Consider the following 15,898-nt stretch of genomic DNA (forward strand, 5'->3'; position numbering starts at 1 on the left):
TCACCATTTGTATTACATTGCATATACTGTTGGCAGCATCATGGTCTGAGGCTGCATGAGTACTTCTCGCACTAGGGAGCTGCGGTTCATTGAGAGAAACATTAATCGCAAGCAGAGCGCATGATCCCCTAGGGTGCCTGGCGGTTTTCCAACATGATAACATCACGGACACATTTTGAAGATGACAATATTCTTGCTGAGGAAGGTGAAGCTGGTGGAGTGACGGAGTATGCCTCCTGACCTGAACCCAATCAATGCGACCTCAAGCGAAAGGTGGAGGAGTGTGAGTTGTCTTAACATCCACCTGCTCTGTGATGTTATCATGGAGGATTGGAAAAGGATTCCAATAACAACTTGTGCAGCTTTGCTGAATTCCATGTTCAAGAGGATTAAGGTGGTGCCAGATAACAATGGTGCTCAAACATAATGTTGACATAATGTCGATGTTACCACCACCAAGTATTACAGAAAATACCCTAACCAAAAACAGTGGATGAACTGTGATGTAAGGGCTAAGCTACGTGCTCGTTCGACTGCATTTGTCATGGGCACCGCTGATGACTACAAAAAGGCCAGATATGACCTGAGGAGGTCCATACGGGAGGCCAAGAGGCAGTACAGACAGAAGCTGGAGGGCTACTATTCCACCTCAGACCCTCGGCGCATGTGGGCGGGGCTCCAGCACATCACAGACTATCGACAGCAGAGTAGCGTAGCCACGTCCAGCCAAACCACACTTCCTGATGAGTTGAATGAGTTCTATGCCCGCTTTGATACCCAAACTCCTGATGAGCAGAGAGGGTGGCTGAACCTGGGGAGCACACAGGACTCACCTCTCATGGTGACATCAGCTGATGTGCGCAGGGTTCTAAACAAAACAAACCCACGAAAAGCAGCAGGGCCAGACAACATCTCAGGACGTGCACTTCGGGTTTGCTCATCAGAGCTAGCTGATGTGCTTGCTGACATATTTAACCTGTCGCTTGCACAAGCATCTGTACCGACCTGCTTTAAGTCCACCACCATAGTGCCCGTACCCAAGAAGAGCAACGTGACCTGCTTGAATGACTATCGCCCTATAGCACTCACTCCTATTGTTATGAAGTGCTTTGAAAGATTAGTCATGACCCACATCAAAAAGAGCATCCCGGCGGCAACCGTGGACCCTCTACAGTTTGCATATCGCCAGAACCGGTCCACGGATGATGCAGTCAACACTGCCATCCACACAGCCCTTTCTCACCTACAGGGCCAGGACACATACGTCAGAATGCTATTTATAGACTATAGCTCTGCATTCAATACAGTCAGCCCCCACAAACTCACAGATAAGCTCCTCACACTTGGCCTGTCTCCCTCCCTCTGTAACTGGGTGTTTAACTTTCTCACAGGCAGGCCCCAGTCAGTCAGAGTCCACAACCGCACATCCAGCTCAAGAATTGTGAGCACTGGGACCCCACAGGGGTGTGTGCTGAGTCCACTCCTCTACACGCTCTTCACCTACGATTGCGTGGCCTCCCAGAACAACACCAGCATCATTAAATTTGCAGATGACACTACAGTCATCGGACTGATCACTGGTGGTGTTGAAACATCATACAGAAGAGAGGTGGCGGACCTCATAGCTTGGTGTCGTGATAACAATCTCCTTCTCAATACAGATAAGACTAAAGAGATGATCATCGACCCAAGAACAAGGGAAAAGGAGCCGCATAGACCCCTGTTTATTGATGAGACTGAGGTGGAGAGGGTGAAAACCTTCAAGTTCCTTGGCACACACATCAGCGAGGACCTCACCTGGTCTCACAACACCCAACAAATTCTGAAGAAGTCCCAAAGGAGACTGTACTTCCTGAGAAGACTGAGGAAATTTGGCATGTCCACCACAATCCTGAGTTGCTTCTACAGATGCACTATCGAAAGTGTCCTTACCGCCTCCATCACTGTTTGGTACGGTAACTGTACAACACGTGATAGGAAGGCACTCCAGCGGGTGATCAAGACCTCACAGAACATTGTTGGGGCAGCCCTCCCCACACTGCAAGACATTTATAAATCTAGAGTCCTACGAAGAACACACAACCTCATCAAGGACAGCACACATCCACAACACTCATTATTCACACTCCTACCGTCAGGCAGACGCTACAGGAGTTTGAAGTCCAGGACCACAAGGCTGGCAAACAGTTTTTACCCACAGGCCATCAGGCTCCTCAACGAAGCACTCGCACACGCCGCACGCAACACACGCACACACTCATAGCACTTTATTTATTTATTTATTTGTATTATTTACTTGTATTAATGTCTCGTCTGTTGTTGTTGCTTAATTTATTGGTATATATGTTTATGTGTTTATGTTTCTTATGTTCTTATTCTTTCTTGTGTTTTCTTTCTTTTCGTGGGAGAATGAACAGAATAAGATTTTCATTGCATGGTATAACTGCTGTTTTACCATGCACATGACAATAAAACTCTCTTGAATCTTGAATGTTTCTTATCAATTTGCCAGATATTTAGACAAGAATGGCTGTGTGGGAAGTCATTTTCGGTGGATAGTAAATCTAAACGGCTATACAAGCTGTACCCTGACTACTGTAAACTGTTTCCAAGTTTCATTTGTAAGTATTGTTCCTTGAGAAGATGAAATGATTGCTGAATTGTTAGGTGTGTACTCATAAAATATACTTATAAAATATAATGTAATATTTTACTTTGATATTTAGTCAATATTTAGAATACAGTAATAAAACATTCAAACACATTTTGCACACAGACCTACTAACTCTCTCATGTGGGAAGTTGTCCAGGTGTGGAGTCTGACCCTGACATAAAGGTTCAAAGGTCAAAGAGTTTGTTTTCCCAGCTTTACCCTTGATATTTATTCACCCAAGTGAAGGCCAGGCGAGCCTGCACGAGCAAGCGAAGGAGGAATCCGCCAGCAATGAAGCCTTTTGATGTGGAAATTGAAATTTCCTTTTTAATTTGCCGTCTAATGGAATACACATGACGCATCCTTAAGTTGAACATACCGTCAGACTTCTTTTTGTGTTTTGTGCGTTTACCTGTTTGTGTTGTGCACATACACAAGCGCTTGGGGAACACTTGGCCTTTGTGATGGCCACATGTGTGTGAAATAGGAGGAGATAACATGCAACAAATTAACCTTTCAGAAGTAAGGGTTGGGGGGGCAGGACTGACAAAGAAAATAACTTTAATCGCTCCATGCTCTAGCTCGATTGCTCTCCCGGACACATAATCGTACCTCACGGTGCCCAAGGCAGCCCAGCTGTCTACATGCATTTTGCAAAGAGGTTAACCTCGCTAGACCACTGAAAATCGAGAGAAAAACAGGTGATTTCACTCTGTAACCATTTGCATCTTTTGAGCCAGCAATTATTGGCTGTGCAGAAAGTGACTTCAATAACAGTAGGAGAAATTCTCGGGCACCTACGAAAAGTTACTTCGTCAGACATGAAGTTCATTCAGCAGACACAACCTTGTATACCTAAAGTGATGCTTGTCATAGTTATTTCATTTTACCATTCTATTTCATTCGTTATTTTACCATTCTAGTGATAATGAGAGTGCTGAGGACTGGAGTTTTCACAATGTTAATTTAAAAAAATGTCTTCCTTGATGTCTCACCCCTTGACAAAGTTTTAGGAAAACACTTTGTGGAAAAGCTCTGTGGAAGCACAGGCCAAAACACAGTCTTGTTGTGATTTATGCTTGGATGTACTTAGTTCAGTGTGTATTGTTACCTTTCCCATAAGTGGGGGGAAAAATGGGCTGTACTGTTTGTCCATTATTCCATTCCATTCCCACATGGTGTCTTTGAATAGTGTGTTTTTGACAGTATACTGTATGTTGATCTAATAAGCATTGGGGGCCCATCCGCCCTGTACAGGTCGTCTTTGGTTTACAGCCTTTTGTGGTTACATATGTACTCCCATAATTAATTAAAAATGTAGTTTTGGTCCGTAAACACGAAACTCGCTCAAGAACTTTACAGTGCAGTGCGCCATGGAAGAATACACTATGTACTCAGTATTGGCTGCACTTGTCCAAATCACTTGACTGTCGCAACCATCATTGAGGATAAAGGTTGTATTTTAACCTCAGTGGACCTCAGTGCGTAATGTGTAGTGGTGTGAACACAGTAGGATATTCTCTTACCCCCTGCTTGTACTGTCCCAGTTATTGGGAAACAATAAACATGACCGTGGACAAAAGGCACGGTAAAAATAGCAAGACAGTGGGCTTGACCTCAGTGTGTTTTCAAAATGACACCTCAGCGAACTAACATGCCCCCTTCTTCCCTCTTTCTCCCATTTCCCTGCTCTTTCATCATCATCCTCTCTCATCAACTCGCTGTTGTTGTTTCTCAACTTTTTCCCCTTTTCTTCCAGACTCAGTGGTCACAGAGGCGAGGTCACACGCTCCACTCTTGGCAGGCTGCAGTGTGCGGAGCGTTTGCAGGTGCGGAGGATTATGGTTGCTGCTTTGGGAAAAGGTAGAAGGGGGAGGGATGGTTGGGTAGGTGAAAAGGTGGTCAGGAGGACAACACTAGTGTAGACAAACTGGGTATCCACAGAGGTGAGCTCTGATGGTAAAACTCACCCACACTCACATAACAAATCCGCTAAAGAGGTTGGCTTAGAGACAAATGGAGGGGAAAAAGCAAGAAAGTCATTCCAGACTGAAAAGTATTACATTAGAAATCTGCACTACAGCAATTTTGCATTGCTGTCAGGAGGGAAGATATCAGCCAATGAACAGCATACCAGGTCAGACTTTATGGTCCTGTCTCAGCCTGGATGAGTGTCAGGGGGAAGGAGAGGGGCCGGTTCCGGGGAATGGGTCTCTGCAGCTGTGTGACCTCCTGAGCACTGGGGCTTAACGTGGTTTGTGAAAGACATGCTTGTGAGCGTTTGGCTAAAAACAAGATGAGCATGGGAATTGGAAATGACATAGGGAGGTGTATCTTCAATACTGTGATGTGGTAAGAGCACAATAGATAGTAAATATGGACCTTCGGTCATTTCCATTTTTAATTATAGTGTTTGTCATCATTTTATGGAGGAAAAAACACCATCCGATTAATTTTTGTACATTAAAATTTATGTTCCAACTGCAATGTTATATAGACAACCAAAATCAACAGTAATTCAGTAATAACGTAATAAACGTACGTAATAAAGTAAGACAGTAATAACAAAGAAGCATAATAGTTTTTTTGTCCTGTCTTTTTTAAATTACTGTTTATTCTTTTGTTTATTTTTGCTGTACCCCGCCTGTCGCCCGAAGTCAGCTGGGATTGGCTCCAGCATGCCCCCGCGACCCTAATGAGGAAGAAGCGGTATAGAAAATGGATGGATGGACTGTAGTTTATGTCCTGTGGCCGCACGGTGGCCTAGTGGTTAGCATGTTGGCCACACAGTCAGGAGATCGGGAAGATCAGGGTGGGTATCTCTGTGTGTACTTTGCATGTTCTCCTCATGTACTCACATGTTGGGTTCATTGGTGAGTCTAAATTACCCATAGGTATGAATGTGAGTTTCAATGGTATGTTCACGCCTTGGTTCATGTCCATCAGTATGAATTAACATTTAAAAACATGCTAAATGATGTATATATTTGGATGTATACAGTAAGTTTCACCTGACTATAATTAGCAGAACAAGCCAAACTATGAAAAAAAAGTATGATTTATAGTCTGGAAATTACTGTATCTTTTCGGTATCATTTTTTTCCCCTCCTACAAATCTCTGTTTGACTGTGAACAGGCTAAAGAGGAAAAAAATGAAATAACCATTTCAGAATTTATCTGAATGACATTTATGGTCATGTATCACGCCGGTGAGCCCCCATGCACAAAGTATCCCCTTGCATTGAACTTCACACTCTCAGGAATAAAGTGCTTGACAGCGGAAATGCTTACACATGTTTAATAATTCTAAGTAGAAGACCCGACCCTACTTGAACTGCCTGAGACTCAGATTGGATTACCGATGTGGGTTTAACTTTCACCTTTTCTTTGGTTCATGCCAAAATTCAGAATGCCTCCAACAGTGCGACAGAGTGTAATCAATATGAGTGTAAAACCACCTCTTCCATCCTCAGCTCATTTATACTCACATCACTCCTTGGTGGCCAATGTGGATGTTTACTTAGAGCACACGCTGCACACACACACACACACACACACACACACACACAATGTCTCCGCTGGGATGCCACTCGATCATGTACGTGAGCGTGTGTTGCTCAAGGGAGATGTGAGTCAGTTAAAGTAAAAGTGGGTCTGTTTTTTGTAGCCTAATAACAGGGAAGCTCCCAGATGGAGATTATTATCACTGTTCATGAACCTAATGAAGGCGCTCCACTGATGTACTGCAATACTCTAACCAAGTAATGTCTTCTTATATGCGTTTTCTCTTCGCACTTTATGTGCGTTTTATGCTGGGGGTTTTCTCCCAAAATTTGTGATCGAAGCGGCTGGTTAGGTCCCCATGGCCACAAGGTGGCCGAAATACTAACATAATCAATCGTTAACTAGCCATGGACCCCAGATGTCCAGATTCGCTACTGCTTTTATGTCCCTTCTTGACTAAATGTTTGTGTTTCTCTGTAGGTGCTGTGGCTGCATTTGTTACCACTCCTCTTGATGTGGCAAAGACTAGGATCATGCTCGCGAAGGTATGCACACTGGCCATTTTTAAACACTCTTGTCAGGTGATGCCTCGCAGGCTGAGAACTGAATGAGTCTGCAGCCTAACCCGGCAGCGTGTGGGTTGGGGTGGAACCGGGATACAGTAAAGGCAATACATACACCAGCATCCATCATCCCATCTGACTGTAGACAGTGCTGGGAGACATGTTTGTGTGTGCATGGTTTGTCTTAGAGGGTGGGGGGAGCGAGGAGTGTGTCAGATGAGTTTCCATCTCAAGGCTGCTTGTCTCTGAGAAGTGAACCAGAAGGTTCCACAAGTTAACTCCTCTTCTCGCTGTACATCCTCTCATTCTGGACACACACACACACACACACACACACACACACACACACACACACACACTCACACTCCTGTAGCTTCCCTTTTTTAGCCCCCTCTTTCTTTCCTCCTCCTCCTCTTTGGACTTTGTCTTCCTCTGACTGTCTGGCTTCCTTCACTGTGTCGTCTGTGTAAGCAAGGTAGTGTGTTCTGACTCTAATCACCACCCCCTCACACACACGCACACAAACTCACACTCTCGCAGATGCTCCTTGGAGAACACAGTGGTCCAAGCTTTCCACCCCCAGTCCTAATTAGATACCGGAATTAACGTAACACACAAGGTTTTGATGTCTTACAAGAAGCCATTTACTGGAAGTGGATGGGCTAGCTGTCCTGTAAACAATATTTGAAAAGCAGCTGCTGTAATTTCCCACCAGCACAGTGATTTGCCATGTTGCCATTTAGAATTTAGTAAGGTTGTGTTTTGCGTTCTCCACAGGTGAACTGTTTGTTTGTGGCTTGATGGCAGTTATAGTCTGCACATCACACGCCATGTCTTCATGCGGATAACTACAAATTCAGTCACTTAACCGTATTGTACCATGCCGGCTACTTAGTGTGGTAGCTTACTGCTTTTTTTGGGTTATTCATGTAATTATGGTGATCACTTATTAAAATAATTATTTCACTAAGGACAAAAGCAATAAATTATACAAGCACTTCCTGCAAAACTCAAAAGCCATCATTAGATTTCTTTATAGGGACTATATTCAGTTATTTCTTAGTGTTAGAATTAGGGATGTCCGATAATATCGGGCAACCGTTATTGGCATCAAAAATTATATATTGGGTCATATCAGTATTGTTGTCTTCTGCTGATAATGATATCGGCAGGCCGCACGGTGGCCTAGTGGTTAACATGTTGGCCACACAGTCAGGATTAAGGCACATAATGACACGGTCGGGTCTCGAACCCATTAACCGCGATTAATGAGGGATTACTATATTTGTCTTATTTTGCGCAAACATTGTTTATTTATGAAATGCATCCAGAGGCAACACAGTAAAAAGCATAATGTGTTCATTACATGACATGAGTTTGAGGAAAGAGATGATGCCTTTTTTGGTATTGGTTGACATCGGTGTCGGTAATTAAAGTCCTGGATGATGAAAGCCTATATCAATCATCTGTAGTTAAAATATATCACAAAACAAACAAAAAATGTGAAAATATGATGAATACTGTGCATGGCAAAATACTGTGCATGGCAACAAAAATAAAAAATGAAAGGATGCAAAGACCACTTAGATATTTTTAAAGCAACACATGTAGACATGCTAAGAATTTATATATATTTCAAGAAAAATCTGCATCTCAGCTTCGTGATATTGGTGAAAAAGCATATTATTAGTTTGAATTTCGGTCTTTTTTTTTCCCATTTTTGTTGTTTTGTTTTTTTTTATTGTCCCACTTTCTTCTTAAATAATCTTCAGACGTTTTCTTTTTGTAACATTATGACTTTATTCACATAACATTTTGACTTTATTCTCATATATTAGCATTTTTTTCCCAACCTAATTTTCCAAATGTTACAACTTTATTTAGTTTTGTTTGTTTCACATAATACTATGACTTTTTTTAAAAAGCATTTTTTTCTTTAATATTTCAACTCTGAACGACTAAAATGCAATTTTTTTCCCTCATTATATTACAAGTTTGTGCTTGTAAAATTGACTTTTTCTCATTAGAATATTACTTTCTTCTTTTAATATTATGACTTTATTCTTGTAAAATTACAGCTGTTTTTTCCGTTTTTAATTTTCCAACTATTTCAAGTACTCATTGTAAATGTTCTTTTCGCAATTCTGACTTCATTCCCATAATGTTTGTATTTTTTTTATTTTCATTCTCGTAACATTATAACTTTTTCCTCAACCTAATTTTCCAAAAATTACAACTTTATTTGTTGTTTTGTTTCTCAACTTAAAAATAATGTCTTCTTTCTTTATTATTTCAACTTTATTCTACTAAAATGACATTACTTTTCTCATGCTACTACAACATTATTCTCGTAAAATTACGACTTTTTCTTGTTAGATTGAGATTTTCTGTTGATATTTTGACTTTCTTCTTTTTTTGTTCTTCTTTTTTTTTCTTGTTAAATTATATTTGTAGAATGTGCGGCGGTCCAATTAAAAAAAAAACAAAAAAAAAAACCATCCGCGGCTGCAAATGGCCCCCGGGCCGCACTTGGGACACCCCTGCTGCCGGGTGAGACCCGTGCAAAAGGGCAAATGGAAGCTGCTGTTCCAGTATACGGTGCTGCAGCATTGTTTGATGTCACCCCAGTACTATTTCCAAATGTTTTTGTGAGACAAGTAAAGTCGGACACACTTCAAAGAAAAAGACTTCAAACTAATGAGGACAAAATAAATAAATGAATGGATGAAATTGCTCGTACTTGTCTATGTGCACCCCCATTTTCAGTTCCTGAACTTCTCATTTTTGTAAAGAAAACATGTCAGACAAGCAGAGACTGGGGGGCGTTTGTCATCCCCCAGCCACCTGTCTCCACATCCATAAGGAAAATGTTTTTTTTCCGTTTGGGCATCCTCTCACATGAATGCAATGTGGGAATCCTCCTTTCGTTCCAGCCGATCTGGCCGTCAGGATTCACAGCAGATGCTTCGCACTGTTTCCTTCATGCTTAGTGAGCCACACATACTGACTTTCTGTCTCTGCCATGTGAGCTGACTTCACCCTTTCCCTCCTTGCTGGTATCCTGCCGGCCCGTCCTGCGGGTCTCTGCCATCCTACAGTGATGGATTCAGAACTCTCTGTCGGGCCAAGCCTTATTGTGTAAATAAGAAGCACCAGACTGTTGTGTGTGTTTGGCTGAGCAAATGGCTGGCTGGGTTGCTGAATGGGTGTTGGAGGTGTCACCTGCGCTGACACAGCTGTCCATGAGGAGAAAAGGGCAAGAAGGAGGGGGTTGAAGGAGACTCAACTGAGGAAGACTAAACAGTGTCTCTCTCTGAGGAGCAGGAAGGGAAGCAGACCGTTTTATCCGTCATCACACCTCTATTTTCTTTCTCTCTCTGTCTGTGCAAGGCTGGATCGACCACAGCGAGCGGCAACATCCCACTGGTGCTCTGTGACGTGTGGAAGAGTCGAGGGCTTACTGGGTGAGTGCGCGTTTTGGAAAAAGATGTGTCCAAGCCCCATTTGTGTTATTTTTAAGAGCAAATAGCATCCAAAAGTCCTTTTATCCCACTTTTTAGATAGGACCTTTTTTGACATGATTTGATCTCACTTGGCTCCATCCCACACATAAGCGAGTTTAAAGACACGAGTGCTGCTGTGAGAGGGAGGGAATGTACAACTGCAACTGAAAATTGAGACGTACAAAAGCTTTTCCTGCCAAGTCTCAGCACTGTCTTATTGATGAAGGTGTTGCAAAAGAGCAACTGGAAGGGTTTATTTGAGTGTTTTGATGTGTTTATGATGCCAGGCGAACAAAAGGCCAGGTCTAATGGGATCACTCAACTCTGCCAGCACAAGAACTAAACCCTGTTGAGTATAAGCCACTTTTCCACCAAGCAGTACAGTTCAGTTCATTTCTCATAGCTGAATCTGAAATGGTAAACCCAGGTCTGGTTTGCTTTTCGGATGTGGGGTGTGTAGGTAGGATGCTGATACCAATTCTGCACACTATGCAGTGGAGGACCTCCGAAAGGTACATTTAGGGTTTTTCCCGTTCCAGTCCTGTTCCTCTTACAAGGAAGTGACAGTTCTCTGTTAACCAGTCAACTGCCTGCAGAATGTCTGCCTCCATTCCTTCGGTCAGGGGTGTCCAAAGTGCGGCCCGGGGGCCATCTGCAATCCGCGGCTGATTTTTTTTAAATATTTTTTTTTAATTTTTATTGGCCCATAGTACATTGTAAATATAATTTAACAAGAAAACAGGGGGAAAAAAAACAACAACATCGGCAAAAATCAGCTGTAATTTTACAAGAATAAAGTCAAAATACTGAGGAAAAAAGTCAAATGAAATATTAAAGAAAAAAGACGTTATTTAAAAAAAAAACGTCATAACAAACAAAACAACGAATAAAGATGTATTTTTGGGAAAATTTGGTTGCGGAAAGTTATGTTACAAGAATAAAGTCAAAATATTATGGGAATAAAGTCATAATTACGAGGAGAAAATATACCAGAAGTTGAAATAGTTGTAAATGTAATTTTTTTTTTATGTTAAAAAATTTTAATTAAAAAAACAGCAGAAAATAGAAATTAACTGCTGTAATTTTATGAGATTAAAGTCAAAATATTATTAGATAAAAGTTGTATTCTAATGAGAAAATAAGTTGCAATTTTATGAGAAATAAACTTGTAATATTATCAGGAAAAATAATGGCATTTTAGTAGCAGAGCTGAAATATTAAAATAAAATGTAAAAAAACAAACAAAACTAAATAAAGTTGTAATTTAGATTGGGGGAAAAAAGTTATAATAATACATAGCTAGCTGGATACTTTATTCATCTCCAAGAGAAATTCACATTTGCAGCAGCTCTGCAAAAATGTCATAATGAACTTCATCACAAAATAAAACAACCAAGGCAAGACATGAGAGATAAGAAAAATAAGAAAATAGAATAAGAATAAATACATAACTAAATAAATACATACATACATACATGCATACATACATACATACAGAACAGATCACGTAAAATCTCTAGTGCAATAATACATCATAAATAATAATAACAATGCATAGTAAGGTAATACGTCCAGTCCTGTGTGTGTTTTTATTCACTCCCCTTATGTCGTGTTGAAAAGTCGCATGGTGTGGGGGAGGAATAATCTGCTCAGTCTTTCGGTGGAGCAGGACGGTGATAGTAATCTGCCACTGAAACTGCTTTTCTGGAAATAAAGTCAAAATATTATGGGAATAAAGTTATAATATTATGGAATGAAAATCTACAAAGATTATTTAAGAAGAAAGTTGAAATATTTGCAACATTAAAAAAAGGTTTGGACACCCCTGACCCACTGTATGTCCCCCTGCAGGGTGCTTAACCGTGAGTCAGTTATTTTGGAACCCTTCACAACTCCTGACAATGAAAACCAAAGCGAACAGAATTGTACAGCAAACAAAGAAAGATGAGCATGGTCTTACAGCCGCACTGGAATTCAAATAAACAGATCACAACAAACTGACACGATGAGATGAGAGAGTTGAATTGGGAGATAAAGGAGAGTGTCATTGGCCTTATTGGGGGGGGGCGGTTGTTCCGCAGGGCCAGAGGCCTGGTGGTTGCGCTCGGGCATGCCTGGTACAAATTGCTGGGCCTTTAAAGCAGCAATTATGTTAATAGGCCCAATTGCAGTGTAGTGAAGCTCCAAAGTGCTTCCATGTGTTCGCCAGACCCCAGAGACCTGGGGCGAGGAAGGAGCAGCACGGCGGACAGCACAACCACATCAGTAACCAGACTAACTTAAGCTTGTTGTGCTCCAGACTGTGTCTCTTCAACTTGGTTCAATACGGTAATAACAACATGCAAACATAATTAATAATAAATAGAAGTACAATTAGAAAGTAAAGTAAATGCACTAGAGTGAAGACCTCCTCCTCCTTTCTGAGCTGGCGTCTATTCTTCTTCCTTCGGGTGAAACCATATAACTATATTTAGCTCCATTCCTCAGGAGAGGTGAGTTGGCGATCAGTCGGGGAATGCCAGAACGCAGCAGCGGGCCAGGTTGTGATGTCACAGTGAGTCGGGTCACACGGGGGAGCCGAGGGAAATATTTAAGCTCTGACTGGTCTCTGACGTCTGAAATCCGCAGGTGGGCTCGATCCCAGACAGGAAATGTAATGCTAGATGAGACAAAACAAGATAGTTGAGTTGAGTTTAAAATTAGCCAAAAAGTTCATAGCTGGGGGTGAAATGTGCTGCTGTTTGCTTGTTTAGCTGCTTTTATAGCTTTCTTTGCTGTTATTGGCTTCGGGCCTGTGGTTTCTTTAATAAAGTTGTGGATGAGTAAAGATAAGTGGACCTGCTGATGTTCTGCGACGTTAGTGGACGGTATTTGGTTCAGACATGTCTGTGACCATCTAGCGGAGAACTGGCCATGCTTCTGTTGTAGTGTGAAAGTAGTCCCAACTGGCAGATGAACCAGTGACGCAATCAGGTGAGACCCTAACCAGCATAATGTTGACGTAACTACAGGTAGCCCAGAGACGACTTACCAATCGTGTCTTTAACAAAGTTGCATCCAAGTAAGTTGCATCGTAACAGCGTGTTACTCAACATGTCCGAAAAGGAATAGAAAGCTTATTTAATCTGAACTTTTCTGTTTTTTTTCCTATACATTGATTCATTTACCACAGGTGTCTGTTGTTTTTGTTTTTTGGCCCACGGCACACTCTAAACATATAATTTAACAAAAAAACCCAAAACAACCACAAGAACAAAAATGGAAAATCAGGAGTAATTTTATAAAATATCAACTCATTCAATCCCAGCCATTTTTCAAAAGACAGCCCCTTCAGTCCCGGCCATTTTAGACCATTTTGACTGATCTTTCAAGGCACACATAATACTGTGCGCGTGTGCATGCATTAAAATTTACGCATTGCTTACGGTACACTCCGCCACACTCTTGCACTTCCTCCTTCCTATCGTGTGTTTTTTCTGTCCACATGATCTCTCTCATCAAATGCGCTTCTGCCACTTTGTGGCCGTTTTTATGGCTCAAAATTGCTCTGAAGTGAAATCCATTAGTGGGGATTTGTGTTATCACCTCTTTTTGCCTCTCGTGTAAAAGATGGGGCGTTCGGGTTTATAAAAACGTATGACTGCGTCTTTGGTATTGAATGAGTTAAGAGAAAAACTTTGTAATCGAAGGAGAAAAAGTCATAATTTTACAAGAATAATGTTGTAATATTATGAGGAAACATAACGTCACTTTTAAAGTTGAAATATTAAAGAAGGATGTTGATTTTTTTAAGTTTAAATAATTAAAAACAAACAAAACATCGAATAAAGTTCTAATTTTTGGAAAATGAGGTTGCGGAAAAAGTGTTACGAGAATAAAGTCAAAATATTATGGGAATAAAGTCATAATTACGTGAAGAAAATTTACAGGAAGAAAAAAGTTATATTCTAACAAGAAAAAAACAATAAACTTTTAAGTTTATAGGGAAAAACTTAATTTTAATAGCATAGAGTTGAAATATTAAAGGAAAAATATGTTATTTTTGTAAAGTTGTAGTATTATGAGAAACAAACTAAATCAAATGAAGTTGTCATTTTTTTAGAAAATTAGGTTGGGGAGAAAAGGAAATAAATAAATAATAAAGAAATCACTAAAAACCACTATTTAAAAAAACAGCAAAAATGGAAAGCAGTAATTGTACAAGAATAAAGTCAAAATATTAAGAGAAAAAAGTTGTCCTCTAAAAAGAAAAAGTCTTAATTTTTGTCATAATTTGGGGGAAGTATCATCATTTTAGTAACAAAGTTGAAATATTAAAGAAAAAACACGTTTTTTTTTAAGTTGCAATATGAAAAGCAAACAAAACAACAAATGAAGCTATAATTTTTTTTTAATTGGGTTTGGGAAAAAGTTATAATATGTGAATAAAGTCAAAATATTATGTGAATAAAATCATAATTTTACAAGAAGAAAATTTCTGAAGATTATTTAAGAAGTAAGGTGGAAAATGTGGAAAATAAAAAAAAAACAAAAAAAACAGTAAAAATGGGGGAAGACTGAAGTTCATAGTAATTTTACGCTTTTTCAAAGCAAAGCAGATGTGCATTTTTTTCATGAACTACATATAACTTCTTAGCATATCTACATGTGTTGCTTTGAAAAGTTGCCTTTGCATCCTTTTGTGTTTCAGTATGTGGCCCCTGCTGGAAAAAAAGCTTGTGCCTTCAAAGACCGCCGAACATCACGAAACCTGTATGCTTACGGGAAAACATTGTGTTATTTATTATAAGGCATAAATATGTAAACATTGTGGGCTTTTGAGCAGAGACTGACATGAAAGCACGTATCATTCTGCAGGTGCTGCTGTGTGCTCCTCCGCCATCCCAAAGCACTCACTGGCGGCTCTGTCTTGTTTGTGACATTTTAAAAAACAGCAAAAACAAGCGGCAGAAGAAAGCACATTTGTAGTTCTAAATATATTAGTTGCGCTTTTCATGTTTTTTTTTTTTGTTTTTTTTACTCACTTTTTGTCTCCCACGTTATTCCTCTCTCCTCCAGCGTCATGGTCAATAATGCAAAATAGATGATGACATCATTACGCCATCCCCCATGAAGATTGTGCAAGCAGGTTGTCTAGCAGACGTTTGGCACCCTTTCCCATGTATTGATGCCAAAACACAATCAATCACCTCGACATGTTCCACAAGCATTCAAAAGGTTTCTTTGCAAGATTGATGCAGCGGATGGAATCCAAAGCAAATGTGCATTTAAAAAATAGAAACACAAGTACGAACATGCAGACACACACTCTTCATCTATAAGATCTGCGTTTGGCAGCCAGTGTCAGAATAAAAGCAGAGTAAAGAGGAGAAGACGTATGAAGAGCATGTGTTGAAACGTTGGATGACGCAGCAGGAAAGGCGAGGGAAGGAGAAATCCCCGCAAGCGTGAGCCAGCTGTGGGGGCTGACCCTGGACGCCAACCAGGAGAAGTGGCTGGATGGACATATGTGCATGTCATCTGACCATCAGTGAGGCACAGAGAGACGTAAAGAAAGTGGGGAGGGGACATGAGCGAGGCCCAGGGGTTGAAAAGCCTAATCCTGAAAACAGCTGTGTGAAGCTGGGAGGTGCTTCGGAGGTCACATTGCATCCTTTGAGCGTTGCAACAACACC

At 40.7% G+C, this 15,898-nt stretch overlaps 1 protein-coding gene across 5 annotated transcripts in view; it reads left to right on the plus strand.

Moving 5' to 3' along the window:
* Positions 1–15,898, plus strand: part of slc25a26 (solute carrier family 25 member 26) — a 128,966-nt gene that overhangs the window by 34,171 nt on the left and 78,897 nt on the right. For all 5 annotated transcript variants that reach the window (XM_054785232.1, XM_054785233.1, XM_054785231.1 and 2 more), the window contains 3 exons: positions 4,413–4,482; positions 6,638–6,702; positions 10,111–10,184. In XM_054785232.1, coding sequence (XP_054641207.1) covers positions 4,413–4,482; positions 6,638–6,702; positions 10,111–10,184 — 209 coding nt within the window. The remainder of the gene's footprint in view (positions 1–4,412; positions 4,483–6,637; positions 6,703–10,110; positions 10,185–15,898) is intronic.

This window comes from Dunckerocampus dactyliophorus, chromosome 8 (genome assembly GCF_027744805.1).
Source record: "Dunckerocampus dactyliophorus isolate RoL2022-P2 chromosome 8, RoL_Ddac_1.1, whole genome shotgun sequence".
Classification (NCBI taxonomy): Eukaryota; Metazoa; Chordata; class Actinopteri; order Syngnathiformes; family Syngnathidae; genus Dunckerocampus; species Dunckerocampus dactyliophorus.